This window comes from Clinocottus analis, unplaced genomic scaffold (genome assembly GCF_023055335.1).
Source record: "Clinocottus analis isolate CAN_PGR_092001 unplaced genomic scaffold, fCliAna1.0.p SCAF_7, whole genome shotgun sequence".
Taxonomy (NCBI): Eukaryota; Metazoa; Chordata; class Actinopteri; order Perciformes; family Cottidae; genus Clinocottus; species Clinocottus analis.
In genome coordinates, this window is record NW_027176229.1 from 21452177 (window position 1) to 21479558 (window position 27382).

The window sequence follows — 27382 nt, forward strand, 5'->3', positions numbered from 1 at the left end:
TGTGTGTGTGTGTGCGTGTGTGTCCACAAATGAAACAAATTTACCTACAAAAAAAGAAGAAAATTAAGGCACACGGTTCACTAATTACGAGAAAAAAGTTGGAAATGGCCGCGCTCCAATCAGTGTCAACAAATGCTCTTTTAAATAAAGATAATGTGTTCAAAAGAGCCATGAAATATAAATATGTAAGGTTAAATTAAAACAAGTGCCCACAACCATGTGTGCAGCTCTGTGACACTAAGCTTCGTGACCCCCCCCCTACACACACACACACACACACACACACACACACACACACACACACACACACACACCTCTACCCTTGACCCACACACACACACCCTCTACCCTTGACCCACACACACACACCCTCTACCCTTGCCCCACACACACACACCCTCTACCCTTGCCCTACACACACACACACACACCCTCTACCCTTGCCACACACACACACACACACCCTCTACCCTTGCCCCACACACACACACCCTCTACCCTTGCCCCACACACACACACCCTCTACCCTTGCCACACACACACACACACCCTCTACCCTTGCCCCACACACACACACACCCTCTACCCTTGCCCCACACACACACACCCTCTACCCTTGCCACACACACACACACACCCTCTACCCTTGCCCCACACACACACACACCCTCTACCCTTGCCCCACACACACACACCCTCTACCCTTGCCCCACACACACACACCCTCTACCCTTGCCCCACACACACACACCCTCTACCCTTGCCACACACACACACACCCTCTACCCTTGCCCCACACACACACACACCCTCTACCCTTGCCCCACACACACACACCCTCTACCCTTGCCCCACACACACACACACCCTCTACCCTTGCCCCACACACACACACCCTCTACCCTTGCCACACACACACACCCTCTACCCTTGCCCCACACACACACACACCCTCTACCCTTGCCCTACACACACACCCTCTACCCTTGCCCCACACACACACACCCTCTACCCTTGCCCCACACACACACACACCCTCGACCCTTGCCCCACACACACACCCTCGACCCTTGCCACACACACACACACACACACCCTCTACCCTTGCCCCACACACACACACACACACACCCTCTACCCTTGCCCCACACACACAGACAGCCAGAGCCCACAGTGAGGTTTTACATAAAGTATAAAGCTGCCCTCCCTCGGGGGGAGGAAAATACAGAGCTTTACTTTTCCAGTTCAAAAGGTAAGTTACGTAAAACCGAGAAAGGAATATAAACACACAGATTATGATGCAGCCAGAGAGAGAGAGAGAGAGAGAGAGAGAGAGAGAGAGAGAGAGAGAGAGAGAGAGAAAGAGAGAGAGAGAGAGACTCCTCATCTCACACACGGCACATTTCAAACGTCTGTGCCAACAACTCGGTTGCAGCATCTGTTCTGCTGGTTTCTTACCGGCTGGTGTGTAACTCAGCCCGTATGGATTCAACCTCGTGAACACAGACCCACATCTGACCTCATCATTCACAGTTATTACGAGGAAAAAAAAGAAGTGAGAAGCCAAGAAAAGCCTCTCAGAACACTCATGTCGCGCAAATAGCCGTTCTCGCATGTTTCACACACTGGCTACACACAAAAAGCGACACGTTTTTGTCGTCAGCCTTTTCTCTGTCTCTGAATGCGTGTGTGTGTGTTTGCGATGTTTGACCTGATCGGTATGGAGGAGAAGGGCTTCTTGTAGATGTCGGCCAGTTTGCCCATGACCACCGTGGCCGTGGTGAACATCCTGTATGTGTGCAGGAAGGTGTTGAGGAAGTCTATGGAGAGGAAGCGCAGGTCGGTCAGCCTCTCCAGCAGCCGCTCCACGCTGGCGTAGCGGATCTGGGGGACCTTGCAGGAGTTGAGCGTCTTGCTGAAGCAAATGTCAACATCATCTTTATGGAGACGCATATCGGATCTGATGGACACACACACACACACACACACACACACACACACACACACACAACCGAGCATGGGTGACTAACCAAGGAAAAGGTTATGAACGTAACTGAGCAAAAAGTGAAAAGCAAAAATCCACATTTTCCAAAGAATAAGAGTGGATGCCAAAATGAATATTGAAAAAAATACACAGTACATCAACACAACTAGGTATGCTTCTACATATATATTACAACACTGGCGTTAGGAGTTGGTTGCTCCTCTCCACACACACACACACACACACAAACACACACACACACTGTGCATACTTACTTGATCATATTAGGCACAGTGACTTTAGAGTTCTCCTCAAACACGCTGGTCATCAAGCCATTGCAGCGGATATTATCTATACACTACGGAGACAGAGAGAAGAAGGAAGATGCTGGAAGTACTCAGAGAATAAAGTGTAAGAACGACCGTATGAGACGGAAATGTGAGATTATTTGTAGGTTATTTTCCCGTCGGTTCGACCGACAGAACGTAGAACAGACGTAGAACATGCGGAGTCTGAAACATTAAAACATGTCGGAGAGACAAATACTTTCACCCACTCGTTTGTTCATCCGTGTAAAACAAATGCAGGGGAATGTATGTTTGCGTAAAGTAAAGAGAAGCCGTTAAAAACTGTCAGTGTGCTTTATTTTTCTCCGATAAGAACCACTCCGGTGTGACACGCCCGCGTGGTGCTGTACTCTGTTTGTGAGGCTCCGAGCTGAACCCGGCCTCCCCCGGAGAGCTGCACCCTGCGTCTGTGTTTACGCATCACTAAGCCTCCTCAATGCCCAGCGGAGGCTCGCTTTGGCTGTTTGAAGGTGCTTGTTATTGTGTGTTTTGTTTGGGTGTGTGCGTTTGTGCGTTACCTGGCTAATGTCACTGGTCCACGCCGCTTTCTCCTGCCGCGACGGCGCCAGCAGCACCACGGTGAACGGAGGCAAGTCCGAGTGCTCGACCACCAGCTTGAAGTCCAGCTGGCCGAACACCTGACCGCCGGCTCGAGCTGAGAGGGGGAAATATAAGAAATATATAATACAAATAACTGCTTGAGCTCGTACATATACTACACACACATGGAGAGTACCACAATCACCTCTGGCCAGATCCTCTGTGGAATAACTTTCACTTTACACATTAACATTTATATTTGTGTGGATTTATACTTTATATATGCATAGTTATTTGTATCCTATTGTGTGTATATATATATATATATATATATATATATATATATATATATATATATATATATTGCACATTTTGCAGACTGTTTACATTTAATTTAATTTTCTTAATAATTTCCTTAATACACTGCAGTTATTTGCATTCATTGTGCGAACGCCACACACTTTACAGGCACCCAATGGAATGAATTAAACACACAAAATAAAATAAAAAATAAAAAATAAAATTATATATATATATATAATTTTATATTTATATATATATATATGTATATATTTTTTTTTTAATAAAACAAAAATACAATTATATATATAGTTATATATACACAAATATATATATATAACTATATATATATATAACTATAACTATATATATATAACTATATATATATAAATATATATATATATATATATATATATATATATATATATATATATATATATATATATAGTTATATATATAATTTTATTTGATTTTTTTTGTATTTTATTTTGTGTTTCATTTCTTCCATTGGGTGTCTGTAAAGTGTGTGGCGTTGCTACTAAGACAACAAATTCCCCCTTGGGGATCAATAAAGTACATATCCATCTAATTCAGGTTGTGTCTCTGCACTTTTCCCTCTTTCCAGAACGAGCGGCTCAGAAGAAGAATGGCTAAAGATCATCAACGTCAAGAGATCAAAATCTGACATTTAAAGAGGGTGAGCGTTTGATATTTAAAAGGAAGTTATTTGTGGGCACGAGACGCTTATCTCCTGACACCTAATTAACCTCCATGAGTGGCGAACGGCCTCAACGAGCCAATAGGAGCCGCCGGCGTGTGGACCGGCGTACAGACCCGGCGCCTTGCAAACGTACCCTCTTCGTCGCTGGCGTCTGGTTCCTCGATGAGTGTGCAGTCAATCAGGGACAAAACGCCACCTTGCTGCAAGAGCAACAGCACACTTCAACACCAGCTTTATTAGTTTTTTGATTGCGTGAATTTTCCACTCTTGAAACCCACTCTCACCTTGAGAAGGTGCAGTTTCCCCCCGGAGCTGCGCGTGCAGACGAGGAAGTGTTTGGTGAAGAGGAAGCACTGCCGTTCCCCTTCCTTCTTCAGGGAGAGAGCGCCCAGACGGACCTTGCTGAGCTTCCCTCGCTCCACCGACGGCAGCTGGATCAGAGAGCCTGGGGGGGGGATTACATTACATTTCATTAAGCTGACACTAAGCTGAGGGCTGTGTTTGGTCGGCATCTGCCGTGGCACAAAAAAACAAAATGGGTGTTAAAAAAAAAAGCCACATTTTTGGAAACGCCCGTCTCCGCTCGCATGTTTGTCCGGGGGAGAAACGCGAGAGGAGATCAAGACGCCGGGCAGATTCAGTCGATGTCTGCTTGCGGCGGTGAGGCGGGGATCCAGAGGAAGACGAGCAACTGTCAAAAGGTGGAAGATCACGAGATAGAGCTCGACACAGAAGCTCATTAGGGGGTTTGCACACTGAAGCAATTAGCGCACCTCTTGTCGCGCTGGTACCGATACGGTTCATCACTTTGGACCAGCAACCTTGAGGGGACTGACTCGCCAACCACATGTTGCATGAAAGTAATTGCTCATAAATCTGATTCATGTGCTACAGTTGAGGTCAAGTGGGACTTGGTTTTGTTGGATTAGACGGGGAGACAATGAGAACTCAGAGATACGTCACAATGACCAAGCATGGCCTGAAACTGGAGGTTTTTCATTTAGTGAAGGGGATGTTTGCATAAACCAGTGGTTGTCAAACTGTGGGGCGCGACCCTCTAGTGGGGCGAGGAGGTATTACAGGTGGGGCGCGGGGGTGGAGATGCAGGTGAATGCTTTATTAATCCCACAGTGGGGGGATTATTCTCTGCATGCTACGATCATTAGCAATGAAGGAGCTTTGTGCTGCTGTGAAGCTCTGGGGCTTCAGTGCCTTGCTCAAGGGCACTTCAACATGAAACTATGGGGAGAAAACAGGGATCCAACCGGCTTCTTTGGTCATCTTTTTTTTTTTTACCAAATATGAGTTATTTTTTGCACATATACAACTTTATTTGCATTGTTTTAACAAAGTGATTGCATGTTATTAGTTTGCGTCAGATGGAGCAACCTGGTTTACTTGAAAGGGATTTACATTTTCTTTAATGTATTAATTTAAAAAGCCAAAAGGAAGAGTCTCAAAAGGTTGGACCGTTTTGTTCCCGTGTTGTTGGGGCGTTGGGCCTCGAACACTTTGCTTCCTCCAAAGTGGAGCGTGACAGAAAAATCTCCCTGTCAGTAAAAGCCGGCGTCTGTGAGCTGACGGAGACTCACCCTGCCTGACGAAGGTCTGGCTGGTGTCCAGCAGGATGTCACAGCCCTCCACGATCATCCTCTCGATGGCCAGGTTCTTCCGGATGTTCTCCGTGTCGCTCACCTCGTCGTGCATCACTCTGACCGCACAATAAGCGAGCGCCGCGTTAGTTCAGCCGTGCGGCATCAAGGCGGCAACGTCGGTGAGAGTTGACGGTTCTGACGGACACGTACCTGGACAGTTCCTCCAGTTTGGACTTGGCGAACTCGAGACTCTTTCGTTCCACGTGCTCGTGAGGCGTGTGCGCCAACAACTCGTGCAAGGTGATGATGTAGCGGGGAATCTTGTCAGAGAGATTTTAAAAAAAAAAAGGTTATTAAAACGTAGACATATGCGTTTGTAATGTGATGCTCTGGCAAGCTGCTGCCCCCCCTCCTCTCCTCTCATCCTTCCTCCTGCCCCCCCACCTGGAACATGGGGTATGTGAGGAAGGTCTCCAGCATCCTTCCCTCGCAGGCGGCGTTGGACTCGTACTGCTTCAGCAGCTTGTCGAAGTCTCTGTTCTGCTTACAGTTGGCCAAAACCTGCAGGCTGTACTGATGGTTACGCACAAACTCCTGGTAGATGTTCAGCATGGGCAGCAGGATGTCAAACAGGTCAGCTAGAAACAAAACACACACACACACACACACACACACACACACTTGCTGTACAGTATGCATATGCAAGTCACACGACGGACTACAGTATTTGCCAAAGCAAGTATTGATGAGGGTTACAGTGTTCCCATGATTGTTGGCTTGTGATGTGTTTGGAAACAGTGTGCGAAAATCCTCCCGCTCCAATTTTAAGTCCCAGCATGCTCCATTTAGACAGTCTTCTGGCATAAAATACGTCATATTTCTCCATTTTTTAACCGAACGACACAGTTTTTTGACTGAAACTCCTTCCTAACAGGACAAGACTTTGTTTTATTGGGATTTTGTTGCAGATTCTGATTCTTTCGGTCCTAATCTTTCCAAAAAGGTGTCTTATTGACCGCTGCAGGAGGCATTTTGGGGGGATTCTGGCTCATATCATGCTGGATGTTCATAGTTATTATCAAAATATCTTTTAAAAGTGATTTTTTTGCAGATATACATTTTTTTCCCAAGACTTTGCTGAACAAATACATATAATAAACACAATTGGAATTAATTTCAGGTTCCTATGATGACTCAAACACAGGGGAAAAGAGGTCAAAATTGAAGAACCGGACCGCGCCTATAAGTCACATGCTCGGTTAAGTTGAGGCTACTTTTCAAAGGTGATGTAACCACTGTGGCAACTTTCCATGAGTCAACTATATCCAACCGCACGATCAAACGTCAGACGGACTTTGCGGAGGACCGTTGGCTGATGAATCCGCGGCGCGCTTCAGAGGCGTCGGTGCCATTACCCCGCGGCCGCTCGCTGTGTTTACCTTCATTAAATCGCCTGAAAACACGGAGCTGCGACCGCACGGCCGCACGGCCGCTAGCACATCACTGCTTGGTTATGAGGCGATATTCAGGGTTGTTTTTTTTTTTTTTTTTAGAAAGGAGACTCATTATAGCCTCTATTCCAACTTCCTTTTCAGCACAGGCAAAAGCAACTCATGTTTTGGCCTTGAAACACATCGCAGTGCAAACGCTGTTGTGCAACATTAATTATTAAACTGGAAAACATTTACAAGATTAGAATTATTGCTCATATAAACAGTTTCACCAAATCAATGTCTATATATATATGTATTGCCCTCTCTATATACATATATGTATATATATATATGAGCATGCTTAATTAATGCTTTATAGGAAGATGAATATTTTAATGACAATGCAAAACAATTAAATATAATCTTTATTGGAAAACATTACAGAAATTGATTTGACGTAAAACATATTGTTGATGGAGATCCACAAACAGCCCGGAGTGAAACATGGCGTCAGATAAGAGTGTTTAATCAGTCCAGCCTTGTTTTTTTGTATTTTTTATTTGTCACAAGTCATTTGCTGTCGCGTCTTTCAGCGTCTGTCGCCTCGGTCGCGCTTATCTGCCGAAGGACGCTTCTGTTTTTAGGAGGTCAATTTGTGGGATGCCTTCTGGTCTGGGTGGTCTTTGTCTGTCAAGACAAGGAGTGTGCTTGTTGCAGACTGAGATAGGGAACCGTGTGTGTGTGTGTGTGTGTGTGTGTGTGTGTGTGTTTCAACGGGGCAGTAAAACGTCATGACTGACGTTTGAATGACACAAACTGGACCACAGAAAACCTGACCTTGATGTCACTGGCTGGCTGCAGAGTGGATGCACATGGTGTGTGTGTGTGTGTGTGTGTGTGCGTTAGTGTGTATTTGTGTATGTAACAGCTTACCCAGCACCAGAGTTGGCCAGTTGGCTATCCGCGCCTTCAAGCCTTGATGGAAAATCTCATGTAGGAACATGATGGTCTCACTAAAGACACAGTGTGGAACCCAGTGAAAAACACAACTTACCAAGAAAAGCAGTGTGTTATTTTTTACTTCTCTCTCTGTCTCTGTCTCTCTCTCTCTCTCTCTCTCTCTCTGTCTCTCTCTCTCTCTCTCACTCTCACTCTCACTCTCTCTCTCTCTCTGTCTCTGTCTCTCTCTCTCTGTCTCTCTGTCTCTCTGCCTCTCTCTCTCTCTGTCTCTCTCTCTCTCTCTCACTCTCACTCTCACTCTCTCTCTCTCTCTGTCTCTGTCTCTCTCTCTCTGTCTCTCTGTCTCTCTGCCTCTCTCTCTCTCTCCCTCTCTCTCTCTCTGCAGCATAATTAACACACCTGTTGAGGAAGATGCTGCTGACGTCGTCGTGGCTGATGGTGGGTTTCTTGGAGCTGGCCGCCATCCGCAGAGGTCTGAGGAAGCAGTTGACGAGGATGTAGAGCTGGTGGACGTACCTGTCAACACACACACACACACACTCTATGTGTTAAAAATGCAATCGTATCTTCAAAGCACATGCAGTTCATGAGCAAAAATGTTTACTGAAGACATTGCTCACAATTATTTGTGGGGTTTTGTAAAATGTTGTCTTCTATGAAGGTAGATTTGTGTCTTTTTTTAGCCGAGAAAATGTCTTGTTTGTAATTAAATTATATCCATATCTTTGCTCTCAATTCAAAAAATTGTCTAAAAAAATAAAAAAATAAAAAAAAACTTACAAAAAATTACTCTCAAAGAAAAAAAGAATTGAAAAAAAAAACGCTCTCCAAAAAAAAAACACTGAAAAAAAACGCTCTTAAAAAAAAATTGCTCTTATAAAACCTGCGCTCTCAATCCAACAAGTTCCAAGGTTATTTATTTTATTTAGAGCAACTTTTTGGAATTGAGAGCAAAGATTTGGAGATAATTACTCACAAACAAGAAACTTTGGAGATAATTTACTTACAAACAGGAAATTTGCTCGGGTCAAAAAGACACAAATCTACCTTCATAGTCTTCCAGTTCAATGAATGCTTTTCTTTGTTTCCAGCTGAGCATTATGAATACTGATAATAACTGCCTCATCTTGTCATGTCCATTACTGTACAAGCACATTACTGATGTGAAAGCAGTTATTTATGAATCAAAATAAATGTGTTTTTTTCCTCCAACCATGATTAAGTTAATTTGAGTTGATGTACAGGAGGACTCTGTGTACAATATGTCATTCATATCAACCATCACTATGCACTGTATCATGATGTAGAAGCATTTTGTAAAATTAGTGACATATTGGATGGAAATGTCTGCTACGACGACTTTTCTCGAGTGTGTGCCGCTCCTCCGTTCAGCGTGGCCGTACTCGGTTTCGGCCTCCACCATGTTGAAGACGATCTGGTTCCTCTTCCTCATGCTCTCAGCGTGAGGAGAGCAGATGTAGTCCTGGACGATGATCTTCCACTTCCTGCGGCAGAGCCAGCCCCGCATGAAGCTCTGCACCTGAAGGCGGACATGTGTGACGGCAGCTTAGACACAAACACGCAGCGCGCACAACACTTGCAAGAAATCCCAGATGAGACAAGACACGAGGAGAAAGATGTACCTTTTTGATCTTCTTGATATCCGGGTCTTCGTTTTCATGGTGGACATGGTAAGGCCGCATTCGCTCCTTAGTTTTGTTCAGAGCTATAATCTTGGAGAAGAAATTCAGTCACAAACTAAATTAGCATAACGTGGAGTGACAAGCGACACAATAAAATCACACAAACAACGAGCTCCTGAGGAGCGGGAGGAAGTGATGTGATGTAACTCACAAAACAGTCTATGGAAACCGTAATATCGCAACCTTTTAAAGAGCAAGTTTATCTAATTATAACATTTTTACAGCCGTGAGATACTCGCTTCAGTCCAATTAGCCTTTCAACGTGTGACATTTAGTCTCTGCAGGTGGAAAAAACACACAGTCGTACATGTGACACATCGTAAAGGGAATCCATCAGGAAGATATGAAACTCAAAATGTTATTAAGGTGTGAAGAAGAAAAAAGATATCTCATTTCACATCGTAAAGCTAATAATAGATAGCGCTCTTCTCTTTAAATAACAGTGATGACTAACTTCAAACACAGCTGGTGAAAGGTTTTCTTTCTGGGCAACGCGGTGGAGAAGTGAACCCAGCAGAGGTTGAAGACGTTCTCCTCTACGATATCACTTTGTGTCTTCGCTCTCCGGCCGCTAAGCGGTCGATAAGCGTGAAAGTGGAAAACCGAAAGCCGCCTCCAGCGACACGCTTTCCGTCCTCGTTTCCTCCTCCACCAGCGCTCTGCTGCAAGTGGCAGCGGAGAGGAGCCGGCCTGCCAACTGCCAACTGTTGACAGCCACAGTGGCTAGTTGGTTTAATTATTCATAAACACAGAGCAACACATACACTCACACAAACAAATAAACAAAGAGTGTGCTTTAATGAGATGGATCACCAACTGCATACTGGCTCTCAAAGCGAAATCCTTTTGTTTTTTCACGAGCAGGGCAGATGTTTCCGAACATAAAAAGTCTTTTGTTTGCATTTGCGTTATGAGAACAAAAAGCAGCGTCCTCCCGAAGGCCGGACCCGCCGCCATAAGCGAGATATTTAAAGGAGCCATGATTGACACAGATGAGTCGAGACAGAATTGAAAAATGGCGGTGGTTTTACGCGGATGCTAGCAGCTTCTGGTCATCTACGCGGCACAGAAGAGAGCGCTTCTCATCTGAGACACCTTTATGATATGGAAAATTGGAGGAAAGAGCAGATTAGCAATTCATTTGAAAAGACAATGATAAAGCTTTGTTTTAATTTTAAAGTTCCCGATAAAGAACTATCTCACTTTGGTGCAGTTTGTCCTCCTTTAACCAATCAGGGGCCTGTCATTGGCGGTATTAGCGAGAGCATTTTGTTCATGCAAAGCCGGTCAGATGAACATGCAATTCAAGACAGACAGACACACAAAGATGATGCAAATGTGTGAAACAGTGACGTCAGGATCCAACAGAGGCTCACTTATTGTTTACGAGGAGAGCTGCTGATCTAATTACCATAAACCAATAGTTACCTGCTGTCGCTGTTGTGTGCGCGAGGGACGATTGTAATTAGTTCTGATTAACAACGTTGTCGAGGTCAGTCGTGGGTTTTTTTTTTTCTGTCAGCGCGCTCGTCTGATATATCGTGTCGTGACGGCAGAACAGGAAGGTGTTGCGTTCGATAAGCGTAGCGGGAGGGGGGAGTTGTTGTTTTTTTTGGCAGCTGTTTTGTTAGGAAACTGATGGGCTGTCTGTGTGGAGCCGTGGGCTTCTCCTCCTACGCTCAGAGGTGAACGAGCAGCGTTCACACCCACAACTCCGCTGCAACAAACGCAGCTGTGAGAAGGCCGACACGCAGCGTACCCGCACGGATAGATGTGTATACATAGATGCACATGTACAGCGCTTAACACCCGCCGGTCCTCTGTGGAGGTTCTGCTGCGCTGTGCATCCTGCTTTGTTTGCATTGTGTCTGTGAAGGTAGATTTGTGTCTTTTTTTACCCAAATTTCTTGTTTGGAATTAAATTGTCTCCAAATCTTTGCTCTCAATTCCAAAAATTGTGCCTAAAAAAAAATGCTCTCAAAACTAAAATTTGCTTAAAAAAATAATTAAAAAAAAACGCTAAAAAAAATTGCTCTCCAAAAATTTAAAAATTTAAAAAAAAAAAAAAAAACGCTATCAAAAAAAAAATTTGCTCAGAAAAAAATTTGCTCAAAAAAATCTAAAATTGAAAAAATAAATAAACGCTCTCAAAAAAAAGTTTTTGGCTCTCAAAACTTTTTTTTGAGAGCAAAGTTTTTTTTTCCAGAGCATTTTTTTTTTTCAGAGCAATTTTTGGAATTGGAAGATTTGGAGATAATTTACTTACAAACAAGACATTTGCTCAGGTGAAAAAGACACAAATCTACCTTCATATGTGTCCCGCCAATTTAAATCCCACACGGGTGCTGAACTGACACCTCGCGGGTGTGCAAGTGTGCGAGTGTGCGAGTGTGCGTCAGCGGGCTGTACCTCTGATTTGAGCCTCTCGATTTCCGTGCCCTGATCTTCCAGCTGGGTGCGCAGCTGATTGGCGGCCACCTTCTCCGTCTCCACTATCTGCACCAGGTGGATGTATTTCTGCATCAGCACCTCTCGTTCAATGATGATGTCAGAGTAACTGGAAGCCAAGAGAAGTCCACAAATGGATATCAGTTCATATGAAGCACAAAATATGTCACATGTCTGGCTTCTGTCCCCCAAAGTTTATTGAAATGAATGCTGGAGAGACTGTAAACTTTGTTTCTGTCCTCAGTGGCTTCACTAAGAAGTTTCCCTGAAACATATTTTTGTGCTTAATTTGTCTAAGTACTTATTGATGATTACACTGTTTTACAGCAATGAGGTCTTTTGCAGTTTTTGGGTCTATCAACAACAACTTTATCTAGATTCATCGCTGTTTACACCTGACATTACCATGCATCTTGGGCACTATGACGCTGTCTACCTACCCCAAAGCTTCAGTTTTAAACACGTGATACTGCGGCGTGTCTATATATATATATATATATATATATATATATATATATATATATATATATATATATATATATATATATATATATATATATATATACTCTTAACATGTGTCTTTTCAAAATAAACTAGCATTAGGAAGTTAGCATTAGGCATTAGCAGACATTAGCTTCACTGCCTGACTCCTCGCATCACTACCATTGACTGTATATAAGAAGTGAAAGTAGCCATCATGACGTCACCCACTGGTTTGAGAACCGCCATCTTGAATTTTGGCCGTCGCCATGTTGTTTTTTACAATTTTGAATGGGGAAGAGTGATGTAGAGACGGCGTGTATGGCTCTGGTGGCGCTTTGAGTAAGCTCGCCTGACAGCATACTCCACGAAACGGTCTATTTGACTCTAAATGGCCATCATTTCCTAAATGAACATCATGCTGGAAAAAAAATACCCTTCATGCAAAACTCGGTGTACTACATGTAACTTGTGTACCTTGCCTGCTGGATGGCCTCCACCCATTCATCGCACTCGTTCTCCTCATCCGTCCGAAGCTCCAGAGGCTTCTGTCCATCGTGGCCAAACACGATGAGGAAGTAATGCTGAGAGAGAGAGAGAGAGAGAGAGAGAGAGAGAGAGAGAGAGAGAGAGAGAGAGAGAGAGAGAGAGAGAGAGAGAGAGATGAAGAGAAAAAGATCTGTTTACATTTGTGACCCCGACACCCGAACACATCGACAACGCCACCCCTCCGTTGTGCCAACATTGTCACGTTACAACACGAGACGCGTCGGTCGCCCCTTTGAGATGCGAGCCGCCGACATATGGCGCTCGCATATGGAAACGTGTCTTTCAACCACGTTCGCTTTTCACACTCGTTTCTTGCCCAGATTCAAGTTCCCACAGGCCTCACGTGAAGCTGAGCGCACAGGCACAGAGTGAGACGGGACGAGGGGAGATACAGAGTGGCTCCCATCTTCATCAACCTATTATCATCATCATCATCAATTAGCCCCCCCCCCCATCCCCCCTTCTCTCATATTTCCTTTCTGTCTTGTTCATCACTCTGATGAATTTCCCGAGCCTCTGCCTTCAAACTACTTCCCCACGTCTACACAAAGACGCATGCCGATACATGCCACGCACCAGCAGTAGCGCTGGCACACGCACACACACACACACACACACAGACACACACAAGCAGACACACACACCAGGCATTATGTGATGCGATGGAGGCTTTTATCCAAACGGTCAAGTCCTGGGGCACTGGGTTACCAGAAGAGGTGCTATTCTTAGTCAGAGAAGACTAAGCTCTGCATGGACTTTCTCTCTCCTCCTCCTCCTCCTCGTCCTCTTCCTCCCCCTCCTCCTCCTCTCTTCTCATCATCCAACCACCTCTCTCTTCCTCCTCTCTCTCTCTCTCTCTTTGCACTTCACCTACCATCCCACTCCGCCTCCTCTGCCCGGCTCGAATAGCATCCTCGCGTCTCTTGTTTTGTCGAAAAACCCACACCCACACCCACTCCACCTCCATCCCTCCATCCCTCCATCCTCCCTTTGTGTCTCTCTCAGTGAGGATTCGGTGAACCACACTGAGTCCGAGAGGAGAGACGTTTACCCTGCAGGAGGATGGAGGAGCTTTGGGCCCCTGCAGTGGAGATATGGAGGCTGGGGAGAGGAGTCACCAAGGTGATTGGGACGGACGCGCACACACACACACACAAACACACACACACACACACACACACACACACACACACATGCTGAGACCTTCCTCCATCTCCATCCTCCTCTCCCCGCCTTCGCTGTCGCTTCGATTCCCCGGCTGGATTTTATTACACCAGCAATAATCTGAGCTCTAACGGCCTCTGACAGAGAGAAACAGAGCAGGGACGAGCGAGCGAGCGGTTACGTAACGTTTCCTAACCGAGTACACATTTCTAAAAATTGTGTCGCCGCCTAACAAGATAACATTTCCATGGCAACGCAATATCCGAAGCGTCGACCACGACGGCTCTCTCTCTTCACTTCACGCTTTTATTGATCCATTCTGTAATTTTAGACGCGAGAAGGAAGTGAAAGAGAAGTCATTTGGCCAATTCAGATATCCAGATGGATATTGTGAGCCTTTTTTTTTCCTTTGCTGTCAGCACATTTTAGATAATAAAAAAGGACACGGCGTTAATGGCTCCGGATGTTTATGGTGAACGTTATACATCAGGGTTTACAACATGGCGGCCCTTTTCATAGCCCTATTAAAGTGAATACACGCCGGCATTGATCCACATGATTGCTTTGATCACACAGACGTCACTGTCAGTAATATCACGTATATGAGAAGCGACATGCTTTTTATCCCACTTTAAGATCAGGGGTGAAAGAAATTATAGTATATATATTTTAAGCGGATTATTTGTAAGTATACTTAATAAAAATAACAGAGGAAAATTGGCCGGTAATAGGCAGACTGACCTCAGCGATGTGCAATTTCATTAATATTACAGCATTTAAATGCAAGTATGAAGCAGAATTGGTTGATAATCCATCCTGTGATGTTCATATGTGAAGTATATTGACACTATAGGATCGCTAGAGAGCTTTTGTTATGAGTCTTTTGTTTGGACAGAAGGATGTAAAAAAGAGGGCGCACAGAGGCAGTGAAGAAGAAGAAGAACATGGATTTAAACAATGCACAATTTTAAATATTCAAAGAGTTCAAATACAATTTCTTCCTCATAAAACATTTGCACTGCGGATGCACACTACTGCGTTTGGGCGGGAGACAGCGAACGTTAGCTTTGTTGGATTAAAACGAAAGAAAAATCCCCTTTGAATGCCTCGTTTTCTCTCGTTCTACATCAGCTTAACTTTAAAGTGCTCCGTGCGTATGTTTAAATGACTCGCAGAGAATCAACTTCATATTCCCACTTGTGTATACATACATATATATATCAATTTATGTATTCTTTTTCACCCCCACTGTATACTCTTCCTCGTTGGTGCAGCGGTGACCCAATTGGCCCCGGGCAATCATTAAAGTTTAATGGCATCACGTCCTTTATAGCAGATTTCTGCATCACGCTGGACCTCGTGGCATTGAAAACATGAACAATGCAGCGCAGTGAAACGCATCGTCGCGCTGTGCGGCGTCCTCGTTAGCGGAGGAGCGACACAGTAAAAGCAGTAAGAGGTCCGTTCCCTGCGAGATGTGAACACGCAGCCTCCCGACTCTTGTTGGTTCAGGACGACGGCGGCGCGCTCGCTCGCTCTTCAACTCAGCTCCACTGTTTCCCTCCATCCCTCGGGGCCTCCACTGTACTGTGAGAGATTTCATTTAAACAAATAAAGGCAGAGAGGAGAAGGAGAAGAAACTCCTTCGTTCTTTTCACATCACCGGCGACCAATTTCTCCCTCACCTTTTACTGACAGCGTGACACAAAAGCAGCGTGTTGACCACCAGCAGGACACTCAATGAAGAGAAAATGTGGGGTCAGTCGCATGAGGCGAGGAGCGAGACGATACTTTTCACTGCTCGACAGAGACGGAACATTAGGAAATTAAAAACCCACCGTCTGCGATGGCACGGTGGGAGCTTTGATGGAAATACTTTTCTCCTTTATTAAAGATTAAAGAGTCAAAGATGAAACTGGACTTGGTGGTGATAGATTCATCAAGCGAACGACGGCTCAGGGATCCAGAAATACTAATGCGTTATAAATATTTAAAAGCAGATGACAGAATGTCGGGATCCGCCGACGATTAAGGGACCGGAATAGCAACTAATGATGCAGCGCTGCTGTCTGCTGTGGTGTGTGCACTGATGAGAGGCCACGTTGTGTTGTACAGTACAGATGGACCTACGGTTGTTGTTTTACTCACTTTCAGTCTTTTATAGTGACTGACTGGCATCATACTGCTTTGCTGTAGTTCACTCCACTGGTAGAAAGAGGCAAGGATGCTGAAAGTGTGAACGGTTTGATCCCCGCTGGACTTCATGTGTATATACTGAGAGTACAGAAAGACAATGCAGTTACGTAGAGCACTCTCTGTAACAACACAACACTCAATAAGATGTTCTCAAATACTCTGGCTAACTTGATCTCTCCTCGGTTGATTGGTTGGTTGGTGATCTTGAGAAAAGCCAGCCCAGTGTTGCCAACTCCTTTCCAACGAGAGTAGCTAGCAGCACCGGCTAAAAAAGTTGCTAAATCTAGCGAGAGATTCACAGAGTCACCTCCGAACCCCAAAATGAGCATTATTCAGTCTGAAAGAAACGATTAGACGGCAGTATTACAGTTCAGCAACAGCCACAAATATAGAATTTCCTTTTTTGATGAACGGGAACAACGTCTCGTACTCAGAAATGACTAGTATGAGTGTACTAGGGGCTAAAAAACTAGCTTGAGTTGTATACATTCATCACATTGACCATTGAGTTTGGATTTAATGTTTTGTTTTTGTTGTGTCGTAATGGATTTAAAAAGTCAGAACTACTGCAGACCTGACGTTCATTGCAATTGTTTATAGAAGTCAAGCAGGTTTCAAATGCTATTTTCATATCGTACTTCCAGGGATAGAAACCGGCGGGCGGATGGAAAAGTAGTGAGAAAACAAAAGGCCCAACACCTCAGCCACGGTTCTAAAACACGGCAACGGGTTAACCAAAATGCTGACGAAGTGTACACAATTCGTGGTACAGTAAATGGGCTACGACATGCAAACCGCTGGCATACTTATTGAAATATAAGCATGAACATCCACACAAACCCAGTGCTAACATTGTGTTGGTGTCACCAGCAGCCAGGTGGGTCAGAAAAGAGATCATCAGTGTGCTGCTGCCGCCTCCCCTCGCCTCCATGTAAAGCATACAGTATTTAAAGAGGCTGCCACCATCGAGCAAACAATACAGCAAGCAAATATGCAACAGTACACACAAAGACTGTTATTTGCATGAAGGCACGGGGAAGTGAAAATGACTCCAGACCATAAATAATAGGATTAAAACGTATTAGCTGTGTGATGCAGGTTGGCTGATGGCATGTCCTCCGCTATGAGCGTTTTTGCATTTGACACGTGACATGAAAGAAGGGAAAAGAAATCATTAACAAGCTGTTTGGATAAAAACGGCTGAAGTAGAGTGCGTCTCCACCTTTGCACCGCTGTGGCGAGGCGGCGACGGCACACTGATCCACAGCCCCGCTGGGAAATAATTATCATTACAGAGAAGTACAACAGAGAGGAGGCCCGACGCGTGTGTGTGTATGTGGGCCTTTAGAGAGAGCTGATACAGTCCATACACTGGATTTACTGTGTGTGTGTGTGTGTGTGTGTGTGTGTGTGTGTGTGTGTGTGTGTGTGTGTGTGTGTGTGTGTGTGTGTGTGTGTGTATATGGGCATTTAAAGGGAGCTGATACAATCAATACACTGGAGTTCATGTATGTATGTACGTGTCTATGTATGTACGTGTGTGTGTGTGTGTGTGTGTGTGTGTGTGTGTGTGTGTGTGTGTATGCATGTATGTATGTATGCATGCATGCATGCATGCATATCTGTATGTATGTATATGTATGTATGTATGTATGCAGAGAGGAGGCCCGATGTATGTATGTATGTACGCATGTATGTACATGCATGTATGTATGTATGTATGTATGTATGTATGTATGTATGTATGTATGTATGTATGTATGTATGTATGTATGTATGTGTGTATGTATGTATGTGTGTATGTGTGTGAGAGACACATGTAGTGATCATGAGCGGTTGTTAATGCATCTCAAACCACCTGTTATTGTCATTCTCATGGATGAACAATTCCTCAAAAATATCATTGTTGGCTTCATATTCAGGACAAATATCAATTATTTAGGTTTGAGGGGAGAAAAATACACAGAATCTGAAAATAATCTAGTGAAAAAGACACAATCTACAAAGGAGAAACCAGCCTACTTTGAATTAAAAAACAAAGACACAAAAAAGTCATTAAAAAGGTACATACACACACTACTAGAGTTTCTAAATAACTAAGATTTATTGCCGACAGAATACTTTTGGCTTTGACAACAGATTGAAACTGACCGTCAGATCTGTTACTGGCCGTGATAAGAGTTAAATCATTTACTGAAACAATAAAAGTCATTTGTGAGAGGACTCTTTAGAGAGGCATGAATAGGATAGAAGGGATGTGGGTTCACTTTTCCACCCACCAGTCTACTGCATCAGACTCAATCTGCCTCCCATTCCTCTCGTTGCTCAGCGCCGGCGTTGCTCCCACAGGGGCAATAATGTCTTTTTGTGCCGAATGGAGCTCCAAGGACAAGAACAGAGAAACAAACCCCTCAATGTCATGAAAGCCTTGTGCATAAATAACATGCATTTGACCGTATTGTTGTTGGGTGCTGCTTGCACACCCGTGCTTCTTTAATAAGTGTCAGACATCATAGCTGCGATGATGAATAACGTCATAGAAAAATGTGCTTGTTTGCATTTCTGCCAAGATTTAGACGAGATCGATAACGGCTGCATATTAGCTTAGCTTAGTATTAACACTGGAAAGAGGGGGAAACGGCCAGCGTGCCTTTGTTAAAAGTTAACAAAATCTGCTTCTCAGCACCTTTAACGCTAAGTCAGCATGTTGTCTCTTGTTTGTTAAATCCACGCTAGAGCCAAGAGTAAAAAAGATCACTTTGTCGATTTCATGAGGTCCTCCTGGAGTTTCCTCTGGTTTCCTTGCAGCATCACGTTGATGACAAGAAGCCACGGCATCACCGTTAAACCAAAAATGTACATTTACGTCTTCTGTTATTGTACAAAAAGGTGCTATAAGGTGTTCATGAGCTTTAGAGTTGCTGGAAGGTGGATTGTCTTTCAGTTGGACAGAGCCAGGCTACTTTACACGCTTCATGCTAAGTGGTTAGCATTCCAGCTATTTTCTATCAGAGGTTCGAGCCCCGGCTCCACTAGTCCATGTTGTTGTGTCCTTGAGCAAGACACTTAACCCCAGTGTATAGAGCAAAATGTAAGTCGCTTTGGATAAATGCGTCAGCTAAAAGTAATGCTAAGCTAAGCTGGCGAGCATATTTCCTCAAATGGCTAACTATTGTTTCCTTTCGAATGCTTTATTTCCCTTGCCTTTGTTTTAGAAAAGCCAGCACAAATATACTAAAGTACTATATCTAAGATAAGTAAATGTGGCAGTTTTAACATCGTTCCTCTTTTAACTTTCTTTTCCCTCTTTTGTTTCTTTATCCGCATTAACATCCATTTTATGATTCCAGAAAACAGACGGAAATTGATGCACTAATTTATGTACCCGCAGAATTCTCCTAATGATGCACCGGCTAATGTGACGATCACTGAATCAACATCCTGCGGTTTAATTCATTGCCCTCCATGCTGTTCACTTCCTCCCGAGAACTTCTCACAACAAAGTACGGGGCTGTCTCCGTCTATAACACACACCACTCACACACATAGACGCATACACACACAGTGTGTACACTAATAACTGTTGTGCCTGCCTCAGAACACTCTGATCAGGGATTACCTGTCTTTTTATCTGCAGATTAAACCGATTAGTCCACAACCTAGTCTGTTCACTTTCGCTGCCATCCTCCTACGCTCGATAAATCATAAACATTTACACACACACATGCAATACACAGCTACCATGAAGCTCTTTCTCCAATTGCACACATTTGTTGCTCCACAGTCACTCCATCGCCAGGAGGAACGGATGCTGGATCGGAAAGTTTGCTCTACGACTCCCACAGTGCAACAGCTGAGGGGTCTGAGCTCACTGTAAATCTGTTTTACTGTATTCTGGAGGATCGTCGGTGCGCCTAACCTGATCCTGTAAGATACGGTGCTCATAAACCCGGCACAACAAACACACATGGAAACTACGGGACAATCCTATTACCTAGACGCTGAAGTTTATTTTATAGTCTCTCCCCTGTGTCTGTGTCTGTGTTTGTGCGTCTGTGTGTGTGTTTGTCCTTTTGTCTGTCCCTTTTCTCTGTGCCACCACTCCACATCAACACCTGTCGCTGCTGAAAGGAGGAGCATGTAAAAAGATGGGAGGCAATAACGCCACCGAAGCTCTCGATGTCCAAAGAGCTTTGTATCACCCAGCGGGCGTCCGTCTGAAGAGCCCTGCGCCAGTTCGGGAGGAGAAGGGATGAAACACAAGTACTCACACCGGACTAATTCGCGCCTCTCCTCTGCCTAACTCGAGGCAGTGGGGCGACCGACATGTTTTATGAACGATTCCTAGCTAGCTCTGCCAAATTCAGCTTGGCCGATTGCAGCACATTCATATGACGCTGCCGTTTAGCAGACAGGCTATTTAAGGAGTGTCTACAGTTGGATTTCTATAACCTTTTTTGAAAGAGGCCCTCGAGGTGGACAGCGGGAGAGAAACCAAGACAGCCGAGTTGAGAGGAACTAAAACCAAGCAATGAGCTAAAACACACTAAAACGCTCCGTAGAGCTCAGGATAATTCTCTGCTGTTGTTTTTTTACCTACAAGCAAGCCCTCTCACGTCACATATGTGATATTATTAGTTCAGTATCAACAGGAATAGTTTATTTGTATGGGGAATACACCTTTTTGTTGTCTAATTGAGAAGATCTACACCACGTCTTTGCGTTAAGTGTGGAGCTTAGCCTAGCGTGAACGCTGGAAGCAAGGCTGGTTTTCTGATTGAAGAGGAAAGAAAATGCTACCGGTACCTAAACTAGTTTATCCATCTGCCCAGCAATTCTGTGCAACTAGTTGCCTGGCCAGCCCTGGGTTAAAAACAAGACCCTTGGAAGTCACCGCTCCCATCTGTTGATCGCCCAAAGCCAGGCTAGCTTCCCCCCGCCACCCACCTTTAAGCTAGACTAAGCTAATCGTCTCCTCGCTGTAGCAAACAAACATAGAGAGTGGCATCGATCTTCTCACCGCTGCTGCTTGTCTTAGTTCATAAACATCAGGTCATTTGCATACGATGGTTTTCATACGTGCTAACAATGCAAGATTGCTGTGCCCGGGAGGGTTTTCTTGGAAGTAAGAGCCGACCCCTCGTTGTCCTCCCGACTTTGATTCCTGCAGCATTTCAAACAGAGGAGACAGACAAGAATCTGACTATTTTGATCCGACACTAATGAGGTCCATAATGGCTCAAAACCTTGGCAGGCTTAAGAGGAAAATGAAAGGCAGCCCGCGGAGCACATCAGGCTTCGCTAATATGGGAAGAATTGGTTCCTTGATGCAGACAAACGCGAGGCTCTGAGAGGGGCGTTTAGAGCCATGCGAGCGTTGTAATGAGGAATGATTACACACACTCGCCTGCGTCAGGAAGTCAGCGCTGACGCTTCAGCTCAGAAGTGACACCCCACCTTTCCTTGCGTGAAGTCTAGTGAGAACAGAGGAGGTGGAAAGGAACCCTACAAACACACTTTATGTAAGACAATGCAGCCGGATTACACAAGACTCGATCGACCCATGATGTCTCTACCAAGCTGTACGCGTCTCACTGCACTACAGCCATGTGCTTTTTTTCTATCTATCCATCTATCTATCTATCTATCTATCTATCTATCTATCTATCTATCTATCTATCTATCTATCTATCTATCTATCTATCTGTCTGTCCATCTATCCATCCATCCATCCATCCACCCACCCACCCACCCACCTACCTATCTGTCTATCTGTCTATCTATCTATGAAGGTAGATTTTGGGCTTTTTTACCCGAGCAAATTTCTTGTTTGTAATTAAATCTCCATATCTTTGCTCTCAATTCAAAAAATTGCGTCTAAAAAAAAAAACGCTCTCCAAAAAAAAACGCTCTCAAAACTGAAATTTGCTCCAAAAAAAAAACGCTCAAAAGAAATTTGGGGAAAAAAATAAAAAAAAATAAACGCTCTCAAAAAAAAATTACACTTTTAAAACTAAAATTTGCTCTGAAAAAAAAAAACGTCTTAAAAAAAATTGCTCATAAAAAAAACTGAGCTCTCAATCCAAAAAGTTCCAAGTTTATTTTTTTTTTTGAGCAATTTTCTTTTTTTTGAGAGCAACTTTTATAAAAAAAAAAAAAAACAATTTTTTTTTTAGCAATTTTTCTGAGAGCAAAGATTTGGAGATAATTACTTACAAACAAGAAAATTTGGAGATAAATTAGTTACAAACAAGAAATTTGCTCAGGTCAAAAAGACACAAATCTACCTTCATATCTATCTACTTCAGCATCCATTAAGACTAAGATCCGTTTGCTTTGAGGTGCAAAATGCAGCATTTCAGAACAATATTTCAGCAAATAAAAGCGTTTTAGAAAACACAAAGCCGAACTGTAACACACTGTTCAATTCCTCTTCAATAAATAAGCAGGGCTAGGTTTGATTATTCTACACATGTAATGTCGTCATTACTCAAAACATAAACATGGCAGGGGATGAAAAATGTTGCTGCAGTGTACACAACAACCTGGCTACTCTGAAGCTTTTAATATGTCATTTTCCTTCTTTTTTGTTTGAACATTTTTCTTTTTGAAAACGGCTGGAAAAACAGACGACGAGACTTCCAAAAAGTGGAAGTCTCATTGTTGGAGTACACAATGTTGTGATGAAATGATTACACTATAAACAATAAACGCCCCGCAAACATTGTAGCAAAGTAAACACACACAAAAATCATCACAATTATCTCTTTTAGTTGAACAAAAACAAACCTTAGGGCCATTATATGGTGCATGACATCAGTCAGTGAACTTTTGTTCCACCACTAGTACATCATGCATGTGTGTTTCTGGTACGGTAACACAGCAGAAACCACACACAGCTCAACCTCCATCTGCTCCATCAACACAACCACAACCCCCTGAAACATGTCGAGTAATGCCTTCACTCTTTACTTTTGTTTTGCTGTGCCCTCTGAGCCGTGCAGTTGTCAAGCTGAGCCCTTTCAGCCTTTTGAGGACAACAATCCGACACCTTTCCCCACCGGAGAACCCAACTGATGAAGGCTGATAATAGCCAACCGGGCCAGTTACAGTTGCAGCCGTGTCATCGCTTTATCATGTCACCCTCTCAGACGTTTGTGACCGAATTGTCAAAATGAATATGAAGAAGTATTGCGTTTTGGCCCAAAAAAGGGTTTTGGGATGTCACGGGGACCTTTGACGACTAATCGGTTAAAAAGTCCAGGTGGATACATTTGAAGAAACTCGAAGAAGTCGTTTATGAGATGTCACCAGGACGGGACCGAGGCGAGGTCACCGTGACATTGACCTTTAACCTCCAAAATCAAATAATTTCATTATCGCGTGGAGGTGGAAATTCAAATAAATTCCCTGCAGGCATTACTGAAGTATATCGCTCATGAGAATGGACCGGACGGACAGACAACACAGCTTTTCCCTCATTTTTGTTTGCCAATTGTCCGAGGTCATTTTCTCGATTTTACATAATTTATCAAATTCACTTTTCAAAGTCACTTGCATATGATACATAGCCGTGTGTTTGACATCTAAAATTGCAGAACAGTCTCAGCTCTCTATATATTGAGGCTCCGTTTCCCAGATTCAATCGTTCTTATGGACTTAAGAAGGCTCTTAAGAAGGGTTCGGCTAAGAAGGAGCACTAAGATAAGTGTGTTTCCCAGACACGTTCTCAACTGCCTTCTGCTGTTAAGCGTGGGTCAGGCTGATCTTACATTTCCTTCTTAGTGAAAGATCTTCTTAAGCTAAGAACGACACTAGGAAACAAGTCCTTTTTTCACAGCGCTCTTAAGAAGCTCTTAGCGCTTAAGAGCTTCTTAACGAATCTGGGAAACGCGGCCTATGTCTGTGTGGCACGCCGGCGCGCCACTCGATCCGGCGGGGTTGAAAAAAACAACATTATAGTCATCCAGGATTTGTCTACACGCGTGTGAGTTCACATCAGCGATGCACGTCCACATTCGCCGTGGAAAACTATTGAGACCGGCGTGAGAAAGGCCTCCACGTTATCTGAAGGGGTTCGTGTCTATCTGAGCGTACGACAGAGAGAGAGTGAGAGTGAGTGGATGTGTGTTACTTGCGTGGTTGTATTGTGGCTCACTGTGGGGGTGTGATACTGCAGGTTGCTGGCAGACTCGCACAGGAAAAAGATGGGAGAGAGTGAGAGCAACTGATGGAGAGAGATAAGAGGCCTTCTCTCACTTCATCCACCACCAAAAAGCCCTCGCACCGGCAACACAGGATCAGACTGAAACTATTGTCGATGGATCCTCGATCGTGTAGGAAACACTCGAGCGCACGCAGCCTCCTAACCCAGATAAAAAAGTATTTGCGTTGGTTTTTCGGCGTCCTGTTTGCCACGTAGCGAAGCGGTTACACTGCGGCGGACGAGGTTTCAGCTGGGGGCAGATTGTAAATAACCCTCATTAAACATCGCATCTGTACTGAGAGAGTGAGACAGATGAGAGGGAGAGAGAGAGAGAGAGAGAGAGAGAGAGAGAGTGGAAAAGGAATTTGCCGAGCTGGAGGAAAACATCAGAGGAGACAGGTTTCAAGCAGGCATCAACATGAGAGGTAGAGGAACCCTCACATGTGTAATCCTGCCCTCAAAAAGAGAGATTTGTCCTTTTTTATCCTCAATAATAATCTCAACTACAGATATAAAGACAAAACTGGCCTTCCTTTGCTAATGACTTGATTGAAACCACGACTCTCCTGAAGCCTCTTCCCCCATTTGCAAAACATCTGGAAAGAGTTGTCTTTACGCACACTGTGCATTTAAAGGGACAGACGTCCACTGGAATGATAATTAGTGGTTATTTGCTGACCTCCCTATAACTCTCGTGTGATTCATTGTGCGTGCACATGGTATCTCTCTAATACTCGCTCACATTGTGAAAAACTAAATGTTTTAAAGTCTCTCTCCAGTGTAATCCCTCTCACACACACACACACATTTTAATGGCCGTGCACACGCATGCACCCATTCCCTGAGGCCAGCTGAAAACTGAAAGGGAAAATAAAGGCTGTCTTTGAGATTATGTTCACAAAGTAGAGGTAGGGTTTTTTGTTTTTCCTCAAAGATTGTTCATTGATTGACGGCTCCCATCGTGTTCTTTGATGCCAGTCTTGTGGTTTTCTCAATGAAAAGCGTGTGCAAAGGGTAATTCAAAATGTTTCCTAGCAACTAGATCTCCCGAGCTGTTGGCGCAACAATGCCGAGGCAACTGCCAGGAGCGCAGACACCGAGCAATTTACCCCCCACTCCAAAAAAACTGATATTCCCACTGCTTTGAAGTCAAAAAGATCTCACCTTTTTTTTTCCAGCACTGCAGGATTCAACAGTGGATTTATTGTCACAGACTCAAGTTGCACAAACATGCTTTAGTTAAACCAACGGAGCTTTGTTTTACATTTTAATAAAGATCAGAAGATTTCTAAAGACACTGAACATGCCCCACTGCAGCAACTAAATGAAGCACAGGACGACGTAATGTTACAGCCATCACACCATGGCATCCTGGGAGTTCGTGTTGTATTAAATGTAAAGATGATGGAGATGAAAATATGACATGTGCATGTGACACGTACAGGGTGGAGGATGAAATCGTGGGCTCTAACTTTGCAGCTTTGGGGAGGTTAAACGGCTGAAGAGAAGCAGTCGCTTCACCGCTGTCAGGCTGGAAATCATGTTGGCTTTGAGCTGAGAGGACATGTCAACCTTCCTCTGATTGATCCACGGAAGGTGGAGTTCACAATAACCTGCGATTGTAAATGTGACAGGCTATCAGGTTCACACACATGTTGAGGCATGACGTCAGAGAGAAGGGACCCGATTTGATGTCTTGATTATAACTGTTTTATAGGAAATACATAGTGTGTGTGTGTGTAGGGGACGAGGGGGGGGGGGGGGGGGGGGGGCACTTGACACTGCAGGACCTGCAGAGGCTGAGCTGCTGCAGACACTTCAGTCTGATGCTGCATGCACGAGCCACTTGCTCTTTAAACGGACGTCAGATTGAATAAGTTCAAATTTTGTGATTTTGAAAAAGTTTCACGAAGGAAAAAAAAAGCAACATTAAAAAAAAAAACACAACATCTTAGCTGGATATTTATCTCAGTGATAAACACAACTTGTAGTTTGGTGCCAGTTTTCTTTCGGGAGATTTAGCGGGAAGTTGTACCACCAGATTAGATGTGGAGACGTTAGATTGACTCTTTAAAAACTCTCACCTGTTTCTCCAGCGCGTCCCTCCCGGTGGTGGACATCTTGGGCGCCGGTGAGCGCTCGCAGGTGCATCCTTCCAACAGGTAAATCCCCGCGGTTCTCGCGCTCTGCTCGTTCTCGGAGTAGAAGAGTATATTCTGGTAGAGGGCGAAGAACTTCTCGTGCCAGCGGCTGTTCTCCGTGGTCTTCTTGCTCAGGTAGCCGCGCTTGGTTCCCTCTTTACGCGCGACCGCCGACAGAAACAGCGCGTGCCCTTCGTTGTAGCGGACGCTCTTCTGCATTTTGGCCGCGCGGTTTTTTTTGGACGAGAAGAGATGGAGGTGGGGGGAGACAATGGACGAGGGAGGACGGGGACGAGTGGAGCTTTCACCGCGAGCCCGCAGCGGGTTGCGTGGGAACTTTCCCCGCCGAGAGACGCGCGGCTTAGCGCCGCATCGGAGCACCGAAAAGTTGCCGCGCTGACGGGAGGGCTCCTGCAGAGGAACTCATGGTGGAGACCTCCGAGTCCCACAAACACGAGGATAAATCCATGCCGGAGCGGGAAAAAAATAAATAAAAATACACGCTACTGTAAACAAACAAACAAACAAACAAAGCGAGAGGCGTGTCGCTCACGGAAGGAGAACCCTCAAGTGACAGAACCACAGATGGATAAAGTGTAATCGGCTTTGACAGAC

General features: G+C 44.4%; 1 protein-coding gene across 3 annotated transcripts in view; it reads right to left on the minus strand.

Annotated features, from left to right (window-relative positions):
- The window catches only part of LOC137805138 (ras-specific guanine nucleotide-releasing factor 2), a 39738-nt gene extending 12372 nt beyond the window's left edge, over positions 1–27366 (minus strand). For 2 of the 3 annotated variants that reach the window (XM_068604918.1, XM_068604920.1), the window contains exons 1-15: positions 26711–27366; positions 12989–13095; positions 11993–12140; positions 9524–9613; positions 9284–9420; positions 8280–8396; positions 7854–7933; positions 5932–6125; positions 5698–5807; positions 5485–5603; positions 4177–4337; positions 4026–4092; positions 2850–2986; positions 2260–2342; positions 1712–1960 (exon numbers count right to left, since the gene is read on the minus strand). In XM_068604918.1, coding sequence (XP_068461019.1) covers positions 1712–1960; positions 2260–2342; positions 2850–2986; positions 4026–4092; positions 4177–4337; positions 5485–5603; positions 5698–5807; positions 5932–6125; positions 7854–7933; positions 8280–8396; positions 9284–9420; positions 9524–9613; positions 11993–12140; positions 12989–13095; positions 26711–26986 — 2075 coding nt within the window. In that variant the 5' untranslated portion in view covers positions 26987–27366. The remainder of the gene's footprint in view (positions 1–1711; positions 1961–2259; positions 2343–2849; positions 2987–4025; positions 4093–4176; positions 4338–5484; positions 5604–5697; positions 5808–5931; positions 6126–7853; positions 7934–8279; positions 8397–9283; positions 9421–9523; positions 9614–11992; positions 12141–12988; positions 13096–26710) is intronic. The other variant, XM_068604919.1, reaches the window with a different exon arrangement.
- Positions 27367–27382: the final 16 nt, after the last annotated feature.